Source organism: Columba livia, chromosome 2, assembly GCF_036013475.1.
Source record: "Columba livia isolate bColLiv1 breed racing homer chromosome 2, bColLiv1.pat.W.v2, whole genome shotgun sequence".
Lineage (NCBI taxonomy): Eukaryota > Metazoa > Chordata > Aves > Columbiformes > Columbidae > Columba > Columba livia.
In genome coordinates, this window is record NC_088603.1 from 54,292,492 (window position 1) to 54,313,432 (window position 20,941).

At 37.2% G+C, this 20,941-nt stretch overlaps 1 protein-coding gene across 8 annotated transcripts in view; it reads right to left on the reverse strand.

Annotated features, from left to right (window-relative positions):
• Positions 1-20,941, reverse strand: part of SUGCT (succinyl-CoA:glutarate-CoA transferase) — a 363,338-nt gene that overhangs the window by 289,757 nt on the left and 52,640 nt on the right. For all 8 annotated transcript variants that reach the window (XR_010470196.1, XR_010470194.1, XR_010470197.1 and 5 more), the window contains one exon: positions 8,736-8,831. Coding sequence is in view for 4 of the 8 variants with exons in the window: in XM_065051998.1 (XP_064908070.1) it covers positions 8,736-8,831 (96 nt within the window). In the remaining 4 variants the exon portion in view is untranslated. The remainder of the gene's footprint in view (positions 1-8,735; positions 8,832-20,941) is intronic.

Genomic DNA, 20,941 nt, shown 5'->3' on the forward strand with positions numbered 1-20,941 from the left:
ATATGGAAGGGGAGAGGGAGGTTGGAGGAAGCTGCGATCTCTGGCTTCCAGTTTTGCTGCAGCTACTCCAAGTCGCAAGTGGGAAGGAGCACAGGCCAATCTTGCAGCCGCTGCTCTTCAATGAGAGTATAGATATGACCTCCCAGAAGCTGTCTAGCAATTAGTAACCATATCATACCACAAAGACGGGCAGAGAGAGGTGGAGGGGGCGTGCAAGCACTCCTTGCTAATGAACACATATCTGTACAGATCCAACCAGCCCACCTGACTGAGTGGTCAGATGCACCTTTGATATGTCGATACATGGAGTATTTAATTTAAGCTTAATTAAAGTGATTCTATCTGAAACGCCTCGGATATTAATAAAGTGACACAAATCAAGTACTGTAAGCACAGTAATATAGTTGCGATCTGTGAGTATATAAATCCACTTGTGTAAGTTTATGAAATTTGAGCTGTCTTTCCTAATAATATATGTACTTTTCTAAAAAACTGCCCTTTGAGGTATAAAGAGCTTTGAAAAGAACATATTTTAAGTGGAACTATATTAGTTACAGGATACTTCTGCCTTCCTTTGGGGCATAACATCTTTACCTCTATACTCATGTCTCTCCTTGCAGAACCGACTACATACGGCTCACCTGGCTGCTCTTATATAACAGAACTACTCATGCAACAAGGTAATTGTAGGCAAAAACATGAAAAGACACAAGTTCAAGACTAAATGGCATGTCAAGCCCACCCAAGAGACAATCAGAATATTATTTCGTAACATGCCACACACATATAAAGTCAAAAGCATTGCATATACAAAAGCGGCTAATTATTATGATAATTTGTATCTACCATCCTACAGAGCTCCTTAGAAATAAATGCTACAACAAAAACTAGATTACATGAATGACATCTAGTGGACATACCCTTCCATTACAATCAACATTTTCCAACCAGAACTGTCACAAGCTTCACATAGTAAAATCAAGCACCTGAATATAAATTAAACAAAAGTAAGAATTTTCCTGTTTTTTTATTTATTCATTTTTCTGTCTTCATAAAGTTAATATCATCATGTGGACATGCCTTAATCTCTCCTGTGCCCCAAGAGTGAACATTACTCACCATAAACCACCGGATCCTCACTGCCAAAGTCCTTACTCATTTCAGTCACTTGAAGTAATGTGTTTGTGTTTCATTCTCAATTACTGACCATAAGAAGCTGATTTGTCCTCTTGTACAATACCTTGCACAAGGGTTCATTGTGTTTTATTAGGGTTTCTAGCTACAATGGCAATACAAATAGTTACTTATATAGGTTCAACTTAAATTTGAGAAGAAACAACTTCTCAGTGAGGGTGACAGAGCACTGGAACAGGCTGCCCAAGGAGGTTGTGAAGTCTCCTTCCCTGGAGACATTCAAAACCCACCTGGACACCTTCCTGTGTAACCTCATCTGGGTGTTCCTGCTCCGGCAGGGGGATTGGACTGGATGATCTTTCGAGGTCCCTTCCAATCCCTAACATTCTGTGATTCTGTGATATGCGGGATGATTATGTCAGAAGTCACTGGATGATACTGCTACACAAAAATTTTTGAGCGCTCTTTCAGACTGTTTAAACCTGTTTCAGCTTTTGAGCAGCTGTACTGTATAATTACATGATGACCATGAAACACTTTCAGAAGAGCAAAAGCTAAATTGCCCTGGATCTGATAAGCAGATTAGAGAAAAGCGGTGATCCCATTACAGTCAATATCTTCTCTACAAGCCCACAGATCCTACTTTTATCCCTTTCCAACAAGCTACAATTTGAAGAGCAATCTACTGATCAGGGCTCTGTTACACTGCCCTTCCTAAGAATTACAGTTTGACATGGATATACAGATCTGTAATGTTCAGCAACCCTGCAACATGTTTGGAGGCTCACCATGCTGCTGTGAGTAATACAAACTAGACCTCTCACACCAGCAATGGATGAATGCAGAGGAAACAATGAAGAATATACATAAAAGACAAATATGTTCACTATACGACATTGAACATCAGCATACTTGTGTTCTGATTCTAGTTTCATTAGAGTTCTTCCTCATGTGACCACAAACAAGTAACAGGCTAATAATCTTAATGTACACCCATTTTAAATGTGTGTAAATACATATATAAGTCCAAATACATATATAAATACATATGAAAGAATGTTTTATGACAGACACAAAATGTTACACTTCCCAGGGACAGATCAAAAATGAGACTGTCTAAACTATCAGCTATCATTCCTGAACAATAATCCATCTCTATGTGGCAAATTCAAAGTATAAGACCCATTAAGAAACATCATGCAGGCAATTCTTAAAGTAGAAAGTGCAGGAGGATTTCCTTTAGGAAAAAATTATCAGGTTTTAAATTTAAAATGCATTTAATTTCCATTCGAAAAGTTCCTGTGCACAGGTATGAAGCTGTCAATTCTATGTGAATACAAGGTCAGCTTCTTTAAAGTGCTGTCTCTCTGATGGGATAGGATATTATTAATGAAGTTATAACTATATATCCCACTATACTCTGAGCCTGTATCTAAAACCGCCTAAGGCAAACCTACTGATTTAGTTTCCAGGCTGCTGCTCTGCCAAGGAGAGAGGCTTGACAACTCATTGAAGGACTATCACCATAAAGGTATCAACATAATGTTGTCAGGTTTGAATAATTAGAATTCATTTCTCATAAATGGGCAGCTTTCTACAAGATTTCCACAGATGATTACTGTACCTTTTCAATCACTGAAATGGCAAGGAAACAGAATCCCTACGCCATTCTTACCAAGCAGAGTGCCAACTGTGGTCCCTTATAATCACAATAACTCCAAAATGTTTGTGCAGTCAGTAGTTTAACTAGTCATACCACAGTAAGACAAGAAGGAAAGACACAAGAAGACAGAAATTCCTGCAAATTATATTCTTTTCTTGTTTTACAGACTGCAAGATGACAAGAGGGCTTTCTTCTCTTTCTCATGCCTTGTAAGATAAAGATAGAAAGGAAGCAGCTAGTTAAAAAAACAAACCTGTAGGTAAGTAGTTAAAGAAGATACACTAAGTCGCTGAAGTATCTGGAAGACTGAGTATTTATTATATGAGTCAAGACATCTGTCTTGAGGGTGGCCAAACTGTCCTTCAGAAACTGTGTGAGAGAGCGTGCTTTGCTGCTTGAGAGCACAAAGTTTCTATTCAGTTGATCTGTGAACACATTTAATTTTCATGTCCAATGGGCAATACTTTCACAGTGATATTTCATTGCTCAGAACAGCAACATAGGACAATGCTCCCCCAGGACAGTCTAGATAGTCCAGGTGAGTATTCTGTAGATAAGGTTCACTGAGTAAGAAGGGGCATCTTGCATTTCCTCAATCTAGAACTCCCTCTGAAAGAATCTGTGTCGTATCTCTTTCCCGTGGATAAGTTCCACCTTCTCCTAGACTGAGCCATTACAGAGCAGGAAGATTTTCTTCCATAACAACCATTTTGGAGTTATTTAAGAAGGAGAATCTCATGCACAAAACAAAACTTTGCAAACAATCCAAGTTCTATTCTTTGTTGATTTTGATTCCAAGACACATTAACTGCAGAAGCATCCCAATAAACCACATAAAGGCAGAAAGGAAAATGACTACACATCACCATTCTTGTGTGGAATAAGCTGTTTGAAATTTCTAAATGACTGGCATTATTCTGTTGCCCTCTCCACTGAAAGAAGAAAAAACAAAAACAAAAAAAACAACCACACCAAAGAGAGTCACAAAACGTTCTGTGAGATTCTCCAGAGCTGAGTTAGGAAAATTGGTGTGCATTGTGCCTTCGTATGAAAAGTATCTCTGCCAGATGAATCAGGTAATTAACAACTTTCTGTAATGAGACAAGTGACAGGAGTGGGATTTTCTTTGTAAGACTCCTGGACAGGATGAAATTCCACAATTAAAAGTATGAGATGCAGATGGTAAAAACAATTAAGAAATATGATTACTATACTAATCTTCTTGTGAGCTTATACTTTGGTTTTCATAACACATTTCAACTGCAAGACATTTGACACAGAGACAGTTCACAGAATCATAGAGTTGAGTCAGAAGGGACCCACAAGTATCACAGAATCACAGAAAGTTAGGGATTGGAAGGGACCTCAAAAGATCATCTAGTCCAATTCCCCCTGCCGGAGCAGGAACACTTAGATGAGGCTACACAGGAGCATCGAGTCCAACTCCTGTCCCTACATCTGACAACCCCACAGTTCACACCATGTGTCTGAGGGCATTGTCCGGTCTCTTCTTGAACACTGTCAGGCTTGAGGCCGTGACACCTCCCTGGGGAGCCTGGGAGGAAGAATCTTTTCCTAATGTCCAACCTAAACCTCCCCTGGTGCATCTTCCTGCCATTGCCTCGGGTTCTGTCATTGGTCACTAAAGAGAAGAGATGAGTGCCTGCCCCTCCTCCTCCCCTTGTGAGGAAGCTGTAGTTCTAATTAGAGCTGTTGCTCTAATATAAAAAACAGTGATGTTGGGTCTGATGAGTTATAACAATGCACAGGTCAGTCAACAGAACAGATAATTGGTTAAAATAATACTTTCTCTCCTGCCTTGTGGTTCCAACTTCTGTGCAGAATGGCTGTCCCCTTTGTGCATTGTGAAAACATACTGAAGTATCCTTGAGAAGACCCTGTGAGTCTTAGGACCAAATCTGGAACAGAAATAATATCATATTCATGGGGGGGCGGGGGGGGAGAGGAATACCTGTAAGAGCTTGGTTTCACCAATTTTAAAGAGACTTCCCTCAGTATGTCCCAAGAGAAAACAGCCCTATACCTTTAGCTGAAAGTTCGCCTCTGCAAGTGCTTGCCCTGCTGGCAGAGTGATAAGCTGCCACATGAAACATCCTGTAAACATGCAGCTTATGGTAGGCTTTTCTCAGGAGAATGAATAACCATTCCGAATGGGCCCACTGGAAAATGAAAAAGTGAATGTCTAGATCTCACACTGTACAGGAAAGACAGCTACATTGCTGAAACCACAAGAATGAGGGAAGACCTTATCACCCCAAATGAAAGACAGTAATACAACTTTACTTCTCAGCACAATTATGTAAACCGGATGCTTTTAAGCCCCTGATTTCCTCTGGATAATCATGGAGCAGCTGTAGCTAAACAAGGTGTCTCATTATAGAAACCTGTTTAAAAAAAATTGCAGTAATTACATTCAAGATACAGCCCAGAACTCAAGGATTTTACTTTAACACTTGAAACCAAGCAATTTGGGATCTGATTACATGCCCTATCACAGGAGTGACCCATTCAAACAACCGTGCTCTGATATGTAGATATGTTCAAAGTAGAGAATTTCTCAAGAAGTGTTCAGTACTCAAAAATCAGTTTCTGATCTTGATCGATTAGGATCTAGAGTTCTCCATCCTTTCGGCACATTGCAAAGTTCACCTCCACAGAAGACCTATGGCAAACATTCACAGACAGCTTTACAGAAAAAACTGAAAGATATTGCCCACTGAAAAGAAGTTCAAACCCTTTCCTTTGGGTTGTGGTGATGAGCACACAAAGCTGAAAACGCCGACATTTCACAGGATCATGCCACAAAGTGAGCACATTATCAGCAAATGAGGAAAACCTTGAAAGAATATGAAAATCCTTGCACAGCAAACTTTGCATCTCTTTTATTAAGAGCTTATTTCTCAGGCCAGAAATAGATTTTCAAAGGTTCTACACACCTTGGTAGTCTCAGGAAAGAAAAAACTCAGTTGCCCATTGATGCTCAATGTGTACATTTTTAAATACAAGGAAAACCAAGAAAGCTCTATCCAGAGAATACATTCAGGGACAAATTATGCTGTTAATTGTTCAGGCAAGAAGCGACAGGGAATTCAGTGAAATTACAGCAACATACTCCAAGTTAGAGTTGGCCTTGTAAATAGAAAGAAATAGAGCCATTTGCAAAGGTATTATGAACAAAATTATTCAGTTGAAGCTGAGTGAAATAAAGGCAGCAACAGCATTCGTTATACACTACTGAATGTGGTACACAGAGCAGTAGAACACTTACTCTAACAATTGCAGGCAAAAAAAAAGTACTATTTATGTCCATATTTAAGATACGTTTTCATTAAATTTTGGTCAGGACTCTAGCACGACTGTGATCAGACTTCCATCACACGAAAAGATGACAGAAATTATTTATATTTTCTAATTCTGTAAAAGGCTCTTCCAAGTTTACCCAGTCTTCCATGATTTATGTTAAATCTGACATGTTAGTCTGACACTTTTTAGTGGAATTGCAGGCTCTATAGCACTTCAAAGTTATAATTTACTACCTGTATGAAAACTCAAAATACACCAAATGAAAGCCAAATAAAGTTGTGGACATATGGAAAACAAACAACAGTTTGCTACCACATTTGTCCTGAAATATATAGAAATTCAGTTTTCTGAGACATGATTTTTGTTGTTTGAACAAATTATAGTTCACTTGCACAAAACATCCTGAAACAAAAAGAACACCATTTATTTGTAAAAATTAGCACTGTGATAGTCACATATTAGTTTAGTAAGCAAATGACAGTTTATTCAATAACTAGAATGAGGGATCAAAGACAGGTTTCAGAGTTCTTTTCTAAACTGTATTATAAATGAGCTACCGAAGCAACTCTAAAAGCAGTACAATAGCAATGGTGAGGGTTAATTCAAGCTTCTGAAGAGCTTTGCAGTCTAAGTATAGCTTATGTTAGTAAAGCAAAAAATAAACTCTTGAAAGCATAACGTATTTATGGTTACAATCAGAATTATAACCATGCTAGCTGATGGAATGTTAACAGATGATCCATAAACATGCATAGCTCCACCCTAATTACAAGAAAATTCACATTAAAACTGTTTATAATATTGAGGTAGTATTTCTACTATCAAGTTCAGAAACAGCATACGGAAACAGAGGAACCAGAGCTTAGACAGGATATTTTTTTAAATAGTTATTTACATGTTGACTCATCTAGATTAAACCAGAAGATGGCTAAAGAGTCTCCATGAATTTTGAATTATATCTGGAGAGCTAAGAAAAAAAGAAAAAGGATATTCAATGTATGCTTTTCATTTTGGCCGTGGAAATACAAAGGCAAAAGGAGATAAAAGAATGCAAGTTTCACTTATTCAGCCAAATGCAGTACTGTTAAGATAAAACATTTTGTTTAGTCAGGTTTTTGGTTTTGCTTATACAAACTTTGTACTTTCAACATACCAGAGTTCAAAAAGGGATGCACCAAAAGGTCACATTACAGCAACAGAGCAGAATGTAACTACTTGCATAGCGGATGCCTGGTTACAATGGGTCATGCAGAGCTGGTTCTAGAAAACATGGCCACACAGCTACATCACGTCAACCAGAGAGTGGCACGGCCAGAGCTGCGCTGCACTACACCTGAGACAAGAACGCTGCAATGCAGGGCCAAACTCATCCTTGGAGAAAGAGTTACCACATCTCCCCATCACACTGAGAACCTGCAATTTGTTACAGCAGAACCAAAACAAGACAGTTGACTATGCAGCGGTATGTACCAAAAAAGTCTCCTGCCTCAAATAGACGCAGCTCTTCCAGAAACAATTGATTGTGGTTTTTAGACCTGAGGACGCCTGGCTGTGACATTAGTCAGTGTTCTGCATGAATACGGAAGACTTTTACTTAAGAGTTTGCTGGCTTTGTGGCTTCAAGCCACAAGCTTGTTATGATCACTACCACCTTCACCACTGGAAGAACACAATACGTTGAGTTTCTCTCACTTTCTCTAAAAAGAAAGGAGATGGTAAAGAAACTGAGTGGTGTTTAGATGCAGTTCTCCCAGACAAACGCTGGGAACAGTCCCCTCAGGATTTAAAGGGCTCCAGTCAGAAATTAAGAAATCCAGGCTCTGCCTAGCTAGTTGCAAGCATGACTCCTTGATGAGAAGTGCCCCAAACAGATTCTTTTTATTAAGTCTCCGTAAGTTAGCATGACCTCCATCAAGAAAACAAAATGATCAGCTAGGAAAGAACAAAATTTTCTTTGTTTACTGGAAGAGCTTCCCATACTAGCCAAAAATAAGATAAAACTTGCAGTAAATTTTTTTTCCTGTGCTTGTTTATATGATGAAGGTCATGTTATTTTAAGGAATTTCAACCCTTCATTAGATGTAGCAGACTATGAATTCCACTGGGGAGATCTGAGGTTTAGTGAATTCCTTTTGCCAACCTGTTGTCTCACTGAGCAACAGTGATTTGTAGCAAAATCAATGGAAAATGATGAATATGTAGCACTCCCAGATCTTTGTGATCATTTAGACTGTTCTTGTAGGCTCACAAGTTAAAATACCAGAATTCGGAGGCAAAAGATTTCTGGTTTTAACTGACATGGAAGTCAAGTAACCTTTTAGAAGAAAAAAAGAAGTTACTCTGTCAGGTGAAAACTAATCAAGTCATCCCACTAGCTTTAAAGTCATCCAATTTCAGCAAACACCTTTGATCTATTTCAGTGTTCTGTTACTAATCTGCTGCCCATGAAGAAATATGCAAAATGCAGAAATGACAGTGAACAACAGAACCTTGTCCTACCAAGGCACAGACACTGTACAGACTACAGCAAGTCACAGGAGAAGTCAGTTCTCAGTCTCTTAACATACAAAATCGTGAACTCCAAGAGCAAAAAAACCTAATGCTTTCTACTTACCTGATATGGAACAATACTCCCATGAGCAGTGCCCCAGCGTTTTGCTTCCATTTTGCAGTTAAGGTAATTAGCTGCTACATGAGTGAGACATGCAACCTGGAAATGGAGAAAAAGTAAAGTATTCAGGAAAGCTGAAACTTCACTAACAAATTCTTCAAGATTTCTGTATATTTATATGTGCTTCAGATACATAAGTTGAAATAGTTATGTCACAAAACTATTGTTTATATATTACTTAATACACACGCTTCTTTAATACAAAACAATTCAGGCTATAACTATATTATGGAACTGTTTGTATCAGAACAACTCAAAAACTAATACATGTCCTGTAACACTAGTAATGCTAGACAATCTAGCATTAAACTACCCTAAGAGATAAGGCAGAATTACTCTAAACTTTTTGCAGAATGGTCAACTGCAGCAAATTAAAAAATCAATGTCTTGTCCAAAGTCTGGTGGGAAGCATGATGGATTTGTGGGACAGAACTCACATTTCTTGAACCTCAATCCCATGGTTAAATCACAAAGGATTTTTCTCAGTTACAAGATTACCTTTCTGTTTTCTCCTACGCTTCTCATTTTACATGCCCAAGCGATGGAAAATACTTGCTCTGTAATATTAATTAAGTAGTAGCCCTTGATAAATCATCTGCCATTAGAAGATAAAGAGAGATTTATCAAGTTATTAGTCAGGCAGACAAAACCGGAAAAAGATTAATTTTGTGAAAAATATGGCATGCTAATTTAGTAACCATAATTTGAGGAGCTAAATATATACTTTGTAACCACAAATATATCTTAGGACAAAGAAGTGAAAAATTCATGATGCAGTAATGCATGAAAATCAGTTGTTCTGTTATAATCAATGGTAGATTCTTTATTGTTATTTCTTTGAGAATACAGTGTGAGACTATATATCTGAAGCCAAGTAACACAATAAAGCATTACAGTTAGCATACAAGGTTATCGCTACTGCACCAGACACAAACTATTTGTTTTATGCTGTTAACTAGTTGTGCCAGTAAGTGCAACTGCTTGCCTAAACATGCTTGCCATGTGAGTATTTTTTCCAAAAATATTATTTTCTTCATATTTCTCCCCTAGATGGAAGAAATTTGCTACGATGATCCAAGTGTTTACACTATTCTGTGCCTATTATCACTAATTACTTCAGAGTCCATTATTCACATACCAACATACGAGTTCTATCAGAATTTCTAGAAAAATATTGTTATTTTCATTTTCTTTTCCTTTTTCCATACATGCTGAAAAGGCAACGTGAATTTGTCACTCTCACATTTAAAGCAAAACAAATATTCAACTCTAAATCATGGATACAATAACTTAGTCAAGCAGAAAACCTAGGAATATATACCACAAATAATAACTTATTATAACTGCTGCCAAAAATACGTCTATATATACTAACTACAAACACAATGCCTTATTCCTGAATACTATTAGAAAACACTTTGTAGTTAGATTTCAGCAGCAGCTTATTATGTCCCAGTGTCACTTCATTCAGCTAAAATGTTGAATACTGTCTGGAGTTTGTCCTTCAGTCCCCAGGAAAATCTCAGCAACTAAAGAAACAGATCTGGGAGCTATGTAGAAAGGACTTTTTCTTCTGGTTTGCAACTTTTTTTGGCAACATAGAGTGAAACACGCTATCATAACAGAGAGAGTTTAATGAGTCACAAAACTATGTTACTTATTGATAACATTTACCCCAGGCTTATCATTCCTGTCATTGTTCAATTTGAGGTCACACTCCATGGTGATTTTTTTTCTACCACGGCAAACAGCTATGCAATGATGATGAAATATTAATGGTTAGATATTCTTGTGTATTGTTTGTGTGTAACACTACACAGCTGATGGTATTCCATGCAAGTTTCACGGACAGGTGAGATTCATCCACTACAATGGTCTTTAACATTTAAAAACACAAGGATGCCCTCTGTGATACATGCATTTAACTTTCCACAATTCTGGAAGGAAACACTATACCAAACTTAACTCTAAGAGAGACATAGTGAATTAAAATCTAGTGAAAAAGAAATCCTTAAATATGAAATAGAATGGAGCCAAGATTTCATTCCCTTTCTTTGTGCTGTAGAAATAAATGAGTTTCATAAACAAAAAAAAACAAAAAAAAAAAGTTTCACAAGAAAACTCTGTCCTTAAAAAAAAGATCTTTTTAACACAGTGTTGCAAATTGGTTCAGCTTTATGAGATTCATATAATTATTTCAATGGTCAAAAACATACACATCTAGAGTTCTCCAAAGCACATGTTCACAGTACTATAGGGAAATAAAAATAAAACATAATAATTAATAGAGTCTGGGATTGCACCAATGAAGCTTTTGCTCAAAGACTTGTTTCAGCAGCAATAGACACTAAATGTCAGGCAAGTCAGAAGCTTAGCAAAGACTGAGCAATTTTGGAACTAAAAGTTGCTTAGACTACATCAACGCCTCAGCAGTTCAACAAGATACTTAGTCTGAAGAATAATTCAATCATTCCATTTCAATGTACCAGTCACTTGCTTGAATGCATATGCCTATATATCCTGCTGAAATGGGCTTACTTATTGCTTTTTAAATAAATTGTGAAGGAAAAGCTCTTCTGGCTCCCTTTGGCTTCCTTCTCTGAGTGAGGTACGTTGTTCATAGTCAAATGAGCCAGCCAAAAAGAATTAGTAGCAGTAGTAGTATCATCATCATACAAATAAACTTATATTGACCATGTCAAAGTAAATATTTCAGTGCTTTGTGTTATGTATAAACACACTTAGTTGAGTGAATTCTGTGGCCTTTTGCCCCTTTCATAATAACTCTCTGATGAATTCAGGAGCCTTAAAAGATTATTCTATTTCTACTGTCCCATGAAACTGCTACAGACAGTCCCAGGACTACTGTGCTTCTCCCTTCCTGGCTCAGTTCATTGTCCCTGGTCTCTCCAAAGATGTACTCTCACTAAAAAGGCACTATTCAAAAAAAACTTTCAGCGTATATATGTTATGTCCTTAAAAAAGAACACAAATCGTTTATCTACCTGTGCCTTTACAGTTGTTAAGCAAACTAGTTAACTATAAGCATAAAAAAGATATCCTAACTGAACATTTCTACAGACATCATATTCCCTAGGAAAAAAAAAGTTTTTAACAAAGTAAGTGCTTTTCTCTAAATTCCTCTGTAATTCAAGACTCAGTTAGAAGCTCACTGCCAGAGACACTTGTTGCATTACAAATATTTATAGTACAATCAATCACTCAAAATGAAGTTTGGGTACATCTGTATTACATATTCGGTTAAGTATTTTTAAATCTATATTTAAAACTGTTTTCCTGGGGTGACATGGGATCCACCCAAGGGTTCTGAGGGAGCTGGCAGAGGTGCTCACCAAGACACTTTCCATCATTTGTCAATAGTCCTGGCTAACCGTGGAGGTCCCAGTTGACTGGAAGTTATCAAATGTGATGTCCCTATACAAGAAAGTCTGGAAGAAGGATCCATGGAATTACAGTCTGACCTTGCCACCAGGAAAGGTCACGGAACTGATCATCGTGAGTGCCATCATGCAGCACACAGAGGACAACCCAGCAATCAGGCCCAGGCAACATGGGTTTACAAAAGACAGGTCATATTTTAGACCCATTTCTGTTCTCCTTTAAGAAACAATCCTTAAAAATAACCTTTGGACTGGTAACATTGAAGTACGTGTAATACAATGACACAGACACCTCTCTGTTCATTTTCTTGCAGAGACAGATCTGTGCATCCTGAATATGTACTATCAAATATCTGAAGTGTGTCTTTATTTCACATATATAAAGGGAACACACACTTCAACATTCCTTTATGGTATTACTGTTTATGGCCAAATCACATATTTGTGTTACACACTTACTTAAACCAGAACAAAAAGACAGCTGCATTAAGATCTGAAAAATTATGCTCTTCTTATGATGGAATCAGATGGGAAACAAGATATTAAAAGCCACAAGGTGAGCAGACAAAGAAAAGAGACAGAATTTCAAAAGATTTTTTTCTAGATAGCACATCAAACATAATTTATTACAATGAGTTCACTGAGTCAATCAATCATTTACATGCAAGTTCAACAAGTGTATATGAATTACAAAAGAAGACAGGTAACTGGAAAGAGGAGAAAATAGCATTTTAATTATATTCTTTACTTTCTTCTCCTTCCAATTTTGTGTCTGCTTTCCTGCCATGTATCTTAACAAGGCTGTGGCTCTTAGCCAAGCTAATTTTTTTTTTTAATCATTCTGTGTTTACTTTTTCTTAAAGTAGGCATGTACACGGTCTTTTAGGAACTTTGAGATGCATGCATTTTACAGCAGCACAGATTACTTATTCTACGCTATACTACTGAACTAGTAACCCAAATACTTATTTATAACTTTGCAGGAAATGCCATCCTGCAAAATTTCAGCGCAAAGGCCAATGATCTTCCACTTACACCTTTTCTGTACTTCTGGTGACATGGAAAAATTATGTTAAAATTTTTCTCATGGAAAGGTAAGACTACAGTCCTCATTGGGTGTACACTAACAATGTGCAGGGAGTGACCCTCAGATCTTGCTTCTTGACTGTTTATTTCACTTAAAAAAAAAGTCAAAACCAAAAACCTCTGTCTCTACCGAGAAAACCCTGCTCTTCTAGCTGAAGTCTAATTACATTTAGCCACAAGGCTTAATGAGACCAGAAACAAGTTCTTAGTAGCCTTCAGTCACCTCACTGATGCTACAGACAATGGACACATGTTTTATGTTACATCTTAAGCATTGGCCCAGCTGGTTCAGGACAGGCCAAAATGAACAGTGCCTGTTTTACCAGTCTTTAGGCAGGCACCTGTGTTGCAAATTCCTGCAAGAATGAACTGGGCAGCAGGACCCACGGCCTTGCACAGGGCAACAAAGCTGCCTCAGTTCAAGGCAGCTCATTCCACGGGCACCCAGCAGAAGGCACAGCCTTCCTAGGAGCTGCCAACAAACACCACCTTATGCCTGGGCACATAAGGGGCTCCCATCTAGCCTGGAGTAGATTATTCTGCAGGAGCTAAAAATCAGCTCGAGTGCCCAACACCGGCGGGCTGGGTAGACATCCCCACCCACAAGCACACAGCAAAGCTGCTGCCCATTTTACAAGCAAGATTTTACAAATTCATCAGTGGTGTCCCTACACCTGTGCAAGGCAGCAGGTCTGACCTTCTCCTTATTTCACAACTGTTGTCCCATAAGCCCTCCTTCACATCAGTTTTTCCCTCCCCTTCAAGACCCAGCAGGACTGTAGCTGCTTTCAAACAGTTCTTTGCAGACCAGCAAATTCCATCAATTACTTTGAAGAGGGTCTGCAAAAGCTAACTAAAAAAGCAAGACTACTATCACATCGGCCAAGGCTCACTATTAAAGAGTCTACACCCCCTTTAGAAAATGTGGTCACTGTGCTCTGAGTAAAAAGTATTTTCTTCCCAGTGACACTGATTTCTTTTAATGTGAACCTTCAGGAAGTGCTCACGAATTCACCCTCTCAAAAGGAAACTCCTGGCATCTGAAGCATCAGCAAATGGTATAATCCCAGCCACAACTACAATCCTGAAAAGATAAAATCAAATCCTCCATGAGAAATAACCACAATTTTAGAACAGGTCTCATATTAGGTACTGCTTTAGGGTCTTCCAACCAGACACTTAAGCCGGTATCACACTCGGTACCAGTAACAACATGCAGCTTGTGAGACTTGCTGATCAAAGTCAGCCACTTGATCAAATATCACAAGACAAATCACAGTCACAGCATTGTGTGCAATAAACTAGAAACAATAAAAAATACAGGCAATGAGCAAAACAAAAGTAACATATTTGAAGATGCTCTTTCGGACATGGATTCCCAGAGCGGAAGAAAGCTAAAGAGAACAAAACAGACTTTAAAGTGCACAACTGTGTAAATATTTTCATGTGAAAATTATGGCTGAAAACAACAATTGCTGTATTAAAAAAAGTTTAGACTACATAAATATAGAGAAACTGGTGTATCTTTAAAAACGCAAGGCATTTCAGTGAAATATAACAGCAACAAAAAAGAACTGATGTACAAATGAATTTTTTAATGAACTATTTAGAGCCTACAGTAGACCAGAATGAATGCTTCTGTGCTTGCCACAACATGCAGATCACCTCCTGACTAAGATTCAGTTAGTATTAACAACAGCAAAGATTGATGCAACTAACAGATGTAGGACTCGGAATTTCAAAAACATATATTATTCTGCACAGAGTTCCAAGATGAAGTAAATGTTAAATGGACTCCTGTATTTCTTTAGTGTCCTCTTAGAAAACAAACAAACAAACAACAAAAAAACCCACAAAACAACACCACCACCACCAGTAAAGACATTCAGATTAATTTTAGGTGAAGGATCAGAAATAAAAATCCTGACCATAGAATCCATTAGACAGCACTGGCGTGAAGGAGAAAAAAAAAAAATAAATTAAGTGAGCTCTGGTCGAAGAAAGCAGCATTTTAAAATTAAGAATAAGTTACATTTTCTTGATTAAAATAAAATACTAATAAAGATTTTCTGAAAGCGTAAAAAAAATACTACTATAATACAACCACTGGAAAATTTCCTGTTTCAGCTTCATAATAACACAGGAACAGCCCTAAGGAATCTATCACTTTACAAAAGAAAAAGAAAACAACAACCTATTAAACAGAATAACCACATTTAAACTAAAAATAAAAAAAACTACCTCCAAAGTTAGTCTGTATAGTCTGTGTAAGATCTTGGTGCACTTACATACAAACCTTACTCATATGATCCTATACGATTTTTCTGTTGAACTTCTGACTCATTTAATTAGTAAGTACTAACTGAATATTTACTTTTAACATATTTGGGAATACACAGCCCAAACGCTCCACTGAATCTCCTAGAGAGCCCTACCAGGTTTCATGCACATCAGATGTCATACACATTGCACCTTCTGCAACCCCAAGTTCCTTTCAAAAGACACTTCCCTGAAACAAGGGTAATTCATCTGCCACATTTCAAGTTTCCACTCCCAAGAATGAAGGCACTGAGTTTCTCAAGGGGGGGGGTGGAAAGCCCATCAACGTATTTTCCCATAACTTGTTCCTGGAAACAGATGAATCATTTTAATAGTAGCTTTGAAAACAAATCTCTTTTTGGCAATTCCATGACATGGAAAATTCAGCCAAAACAGTTAAAACTTTGGCGAAGTTGTAAAAACTGAAATCAGACTCTGATAACAGACACATCAGACAACCTTAACTATAAACGACACTTCTACAATCGTTTACTCAAATCTCCACCTTCTCTGAAGAATATGTATCCACCAAAATATTAAACGCATTACACTCCGTATTTTCACAGTTTTACTAAGTCCAGGCAAAATTCAACTTACGAAAAGTTTCTTCTGCTACATTCCACAGGGGGTTTCATAACACATTTTTTTATATTATTCCACAATTAAAGCCTTTCCCAGCAAGAACCTATGTATTTAATATTAATTACAACTTATCTGTTTTTTAACTCTATGTAATGATGCATGGTTCTATTTCATTGACTGTTTGGAAATAGCACAAATCAAGTTCTCAGAGTGGCTTCTATTCATGAGAAGAACTGCAAGCATACTTGCAAAACACAGAACAATTTGCACTTAAAAACAGCAGCTATATTTGACAGCTGAGAATGAAAAGAGCAAAACATACAAATAAAATCAAGACAAACAGATTTTGGTCAAATGAAAATCCATTACCTGTGGCAACGGGCATCGGAATTAACTCTTGCAATTTTTTCTTATTATTTGTAATAGTGTAGGATCCAGAGGCTTCAGTTTGGCTGCTACATACATTTAATGAAGGATTTTATTGTTTTACCTCATCAGTAATATGGATAGTTTTCTATGGAAAAGAAGCTGTATTAAGGCACTTTTCACTTTTTATTTTATTATTAGAAACAGTGCCATTTACAATGAAAATAGGCATACACCTAACCATTTACAGCACTCATCTTTTTGTCTCCACATTTACCAGCATTAATACTTGCACAGAAAAAACAAGGTGTTCTTGTCTGCTCCTGACAATGTCTTTTTCATCTTACCTGTGGAGAATTGTCCCTCCACAAAAATAATAGTATTTCATCAGCTCGTGCTGCAGCAGTGCAAGCAGGTAGATTTTTGGATTTCTTTGTTTGATATACAGGAAGGCACATACAGAAATGAGCCGTGTCTGCTTGGCTGGATGAGAAACATGCAAATATTCCACCCCTACTATCTCAGCCAAGTCTCCTCTGGCCGTAACAGCATTATCTCAGCAGAACAACCCCGGCATGAGCTGTAACACTGAAAGATCTCTGGATGCTGCCCATTAAGTACTTATGTGCTAATGCACTACAGGGATGACACAAGAAACAAACCCATGCAATTGAACAAAATATTTGAAATAGGATGGTTTTACAATGCACAAGATTCTGTGCCTCTGCAGCATTAGCGAACACCCACCATTCGGTCATCCCCAGTGCCTTTTTGAGCACTTTAATGCTGCCCGCAATGCAGATGTGGTTCATTACTGAGCTGTTAAACAGCATACGAGTCAGAGAAATATGGTCCAAAGTTCTATTTGCTTTGAGAAATAAATGGGTTACTATTGCCAATGAGTCTGGAGTCAAACTATGGTGCTTCTGCCTGATAATGCATTTTGTATAGTGACAACAAATTTCCAAATGATTCTCTGAAGAAGGAAGTATTTCCTTAATCAATCTTCAAAAACTATTCAAATAATGCCATCAAAAAAAAATTGTTAAAGAGTAAGTTTGAATGAAAATAATGTCACATAATTGTATGTCAGAGAAATCTAGTACTGCAAATATTCATTCCAAAGAAGGCAAAGCATTTTTACAAATAACTGAACTCTGACTTTTAGATAGAGTATAATGGATACTTGGTTTTGAAGTCCTAAACCAGAGTCTGAACACTTTTTTTTTTTTTTAATATCTTTCACTATAATATCATACACAATTAATGAATTATGACTTCTGGTCTAATCACAAGTCACTACCCTTTAAAGTCTGCAATTTAACTGATGAGCCAGAAGCAATATAGTGCTGAATAATACAGAGAAACACAGTCACAGCAGCAGAACTTCATCAGAACAAAAACAAGTCATTAGCCCAAATTTGTTTCAGCATCGTTCTTTACATCACCTCTTCCATAAATTATAATCTACAGAGAAACTACAGGCAGAGCTATATTAGGCAATCAAACCCAGCAGCATTAAATCGATAGCTAGCATTCCATCAGCATCCTCAAAAATTACATACTTGTAAAGGTTTACTGGATTTCCAGAGGTTCAACAGCACACAGAAATCAGTTGATTTGCCAACTTAAAATTTTCCATGACATAACCTCTTCCATCAAGTTACAGCACTTCTCCCTGCCATTTACACAAATAGTGCCTGGGTGTTGAATGGTCCTATCCAAATTTAACCTACTACAGAACAACTTCTGAACTCTTACATGAGATTAGAGGGAGGGGTAAGTATTTGGGATACACTAAAAGTGCTTATTCTGCTACCAACTGCTTTAAAAAATCCCCATTATTTTGAACTACCCTGGTTATTACACTTGGTATGATCTTGAAACACAATCTGTGGTTAATAAATTACAACAAACATCTCAATTCCATTTGCAGAATCACACTCTTATTCTAAAGTCATCTAAATAATAAACTCATTAAAAGAAATGTCTTCGTCTTCAAACTCTCTTCCATATCCACTCCAGATAGCCATTTTATTTTTCCTATGTATAAAAAGGGCCTATTTTTCCTATCTCTTTCCTAGTCTTTCTCTAATTGATGACAGAGGTAGCTCAACACAGAAAAATGGAGCTGCAACACATTCAGGCTTAGTTTCATTAGCACAAGAACAATAGTAGCAAAGACAAAAAGGCACAGAATGTACTGTCAGATAGCAGCTAAAGAAATAATTCCCTTGCAGTCTGGATATGTACTCTGTTTACAGGGTAAAGAAAGCCACTAAATAAGTCCAAGATTCATTTGGAATATGATCTACCATTGACTTTTTGCATAACTAATCATTAGAAATCACAACACGCATTCCACAGAGTCCAATATTAAATTGAGTTACTGTCATGCTAGTATGGTCTTTTGGTCTATTCAATAAAATTCTGGCTACTTAAAACCCCAAGGGATAAGTTCTGTTCCTAGTTATACTGATGTCCTCAATGGAAATTATCAGGAATAGTAGCCAAGAAAAGTGTTTAATGCACAGTATACATTTGAAGAAATGTTCACATTAATTCAGATTTTATTATCTTTCCATATGAGAGCTATGCAGTGAAAAAGACACAATTTTTCATCATGACAGAGATTAAGAATACAATGTTTTGCAAAGATGATGCTTGTGAAAAAGAACTCCTTATTCAAACCATACCCCAAACAAGACAACTGTATAACAGCCCTCCTAGCTGGCCTCCAAAATCACCAGCAGCAATGACTTCTGAAAGAGCAGATCTTCCTTCTGTATTCAGTCAACTCACAACTCTCAGTTAGCAAGCAGAGAAGCAACAAGATACAGTCAAAACACCTGAACAGTATTTGAGTTCCAAGATTGATATTTCTCACTAAACTTACTGCTCGGGGATCCTGTGATGCCATATTTATCCTACAGGCAGTATGTAATTGTTACCAGTTTCAGCCACACTCAGTAATTTGTAAAAGACATATCATGAAAGTCCTAATAGAGAGCACTAAAAGCACTTAAACTAGATAAGCCTTAAACACAATCATCTTGGGAAAAAGAGACGCAGAAACAAAAACTAATCGTTTCTAAACCTCATCATCATCTCAGTAAACTAAGTGCCAAACTGAAGCACATATATGGAATCCAGAAAATAATTTATATCTATGTATCTATTTGCTACGTTCTTCTAGGGTCACTTCAAAATGTTGAGAAGATTTTGAGTTTGCTATGGCACGTACAACCTAAAACATAGTAATCAGAAGCAGAAAAGTGTCTGATGAACAATCATATAATACAAACAATATTAACCACATTATTCTGTCTGTGGAATTTGGGGAAAAAAATACACTCCAAAATTGCAGAAATGTTAAATGCAAAATATTTCTTGCAGATTTTCAATCCAAGAGAAACCAACTTATTACAGTATTTGATGGAGCCTGGTAGTAATTAAATACAGGAAGGATATTAAAACTTCCAAGAGATTTTTTTTTAAAACCACAACAGAAGAAAAGGCACAATTGCATAATTGGAACCAAATCCAAAGACCACTTCCTTCTTATTTACTAGCATCATTTAAAGGACACTATTTAGATGCTGACGCTGAAAGTCCTGGAGCTGGCAACTGTAAATCATCTAAAAGCCAAAAGTTTCAAAGGAATTGTATGACATGGGTTAAAAGTTTGTAGATGAGAGATATAGAAAGTTAGTGCTCACTGCAAAACCACATCCTAGCAGTCACTGTATCCCTCAATAAAAACCTAGAATTCTATTTTGTTGTAGGGCAAGAAATCCTCTTTGGTAGTAACAAGCCACTATAAAGCTATAGGGCAAAAACATTTGATATACAGAATTTGAAAGAAAGATGTCTTTTTAAGATATTCTAAAAATAACATATCTTTAGAGAACAGGATTTCACTTATTGCTTGGCTCTACACAGACAAGTTAAATACTGAACAAACTTGCCAGTTAGTGGGATATTTCTTTAACAAGCTTCAGATCATGCTCATTGGCAGTTGAATTCAGTTCAATGCTCTTTGTCATTAGCATATCTGTGCAGGAAATTAAAAGAATCGTCCAGGCCCTCCTCCCAACCCAAAAAATATTCTAACATTCTCTTACACTTCTATAAGGCATGCAGAAAAGTGACTGCACAGACACAGACGGACAAGTGTATGCTAGCGTTTTTGCTATAAAATAAACCAAGTGGTTTGCAGAGATTTCTAATTATTTAACTGCTTTCACCTGTTGTTGTTGTTGTTTGGTTTTGTTTTGGTTGTTTACCTTTCTGACATGGTCAAAGCCATCGATGCTGCCTAATGAAGACATACGCATAGGCCAGCTTCACAATTCTCAGTTCAGATGAAGAGATGGACAGAAGGCGCAAACATGC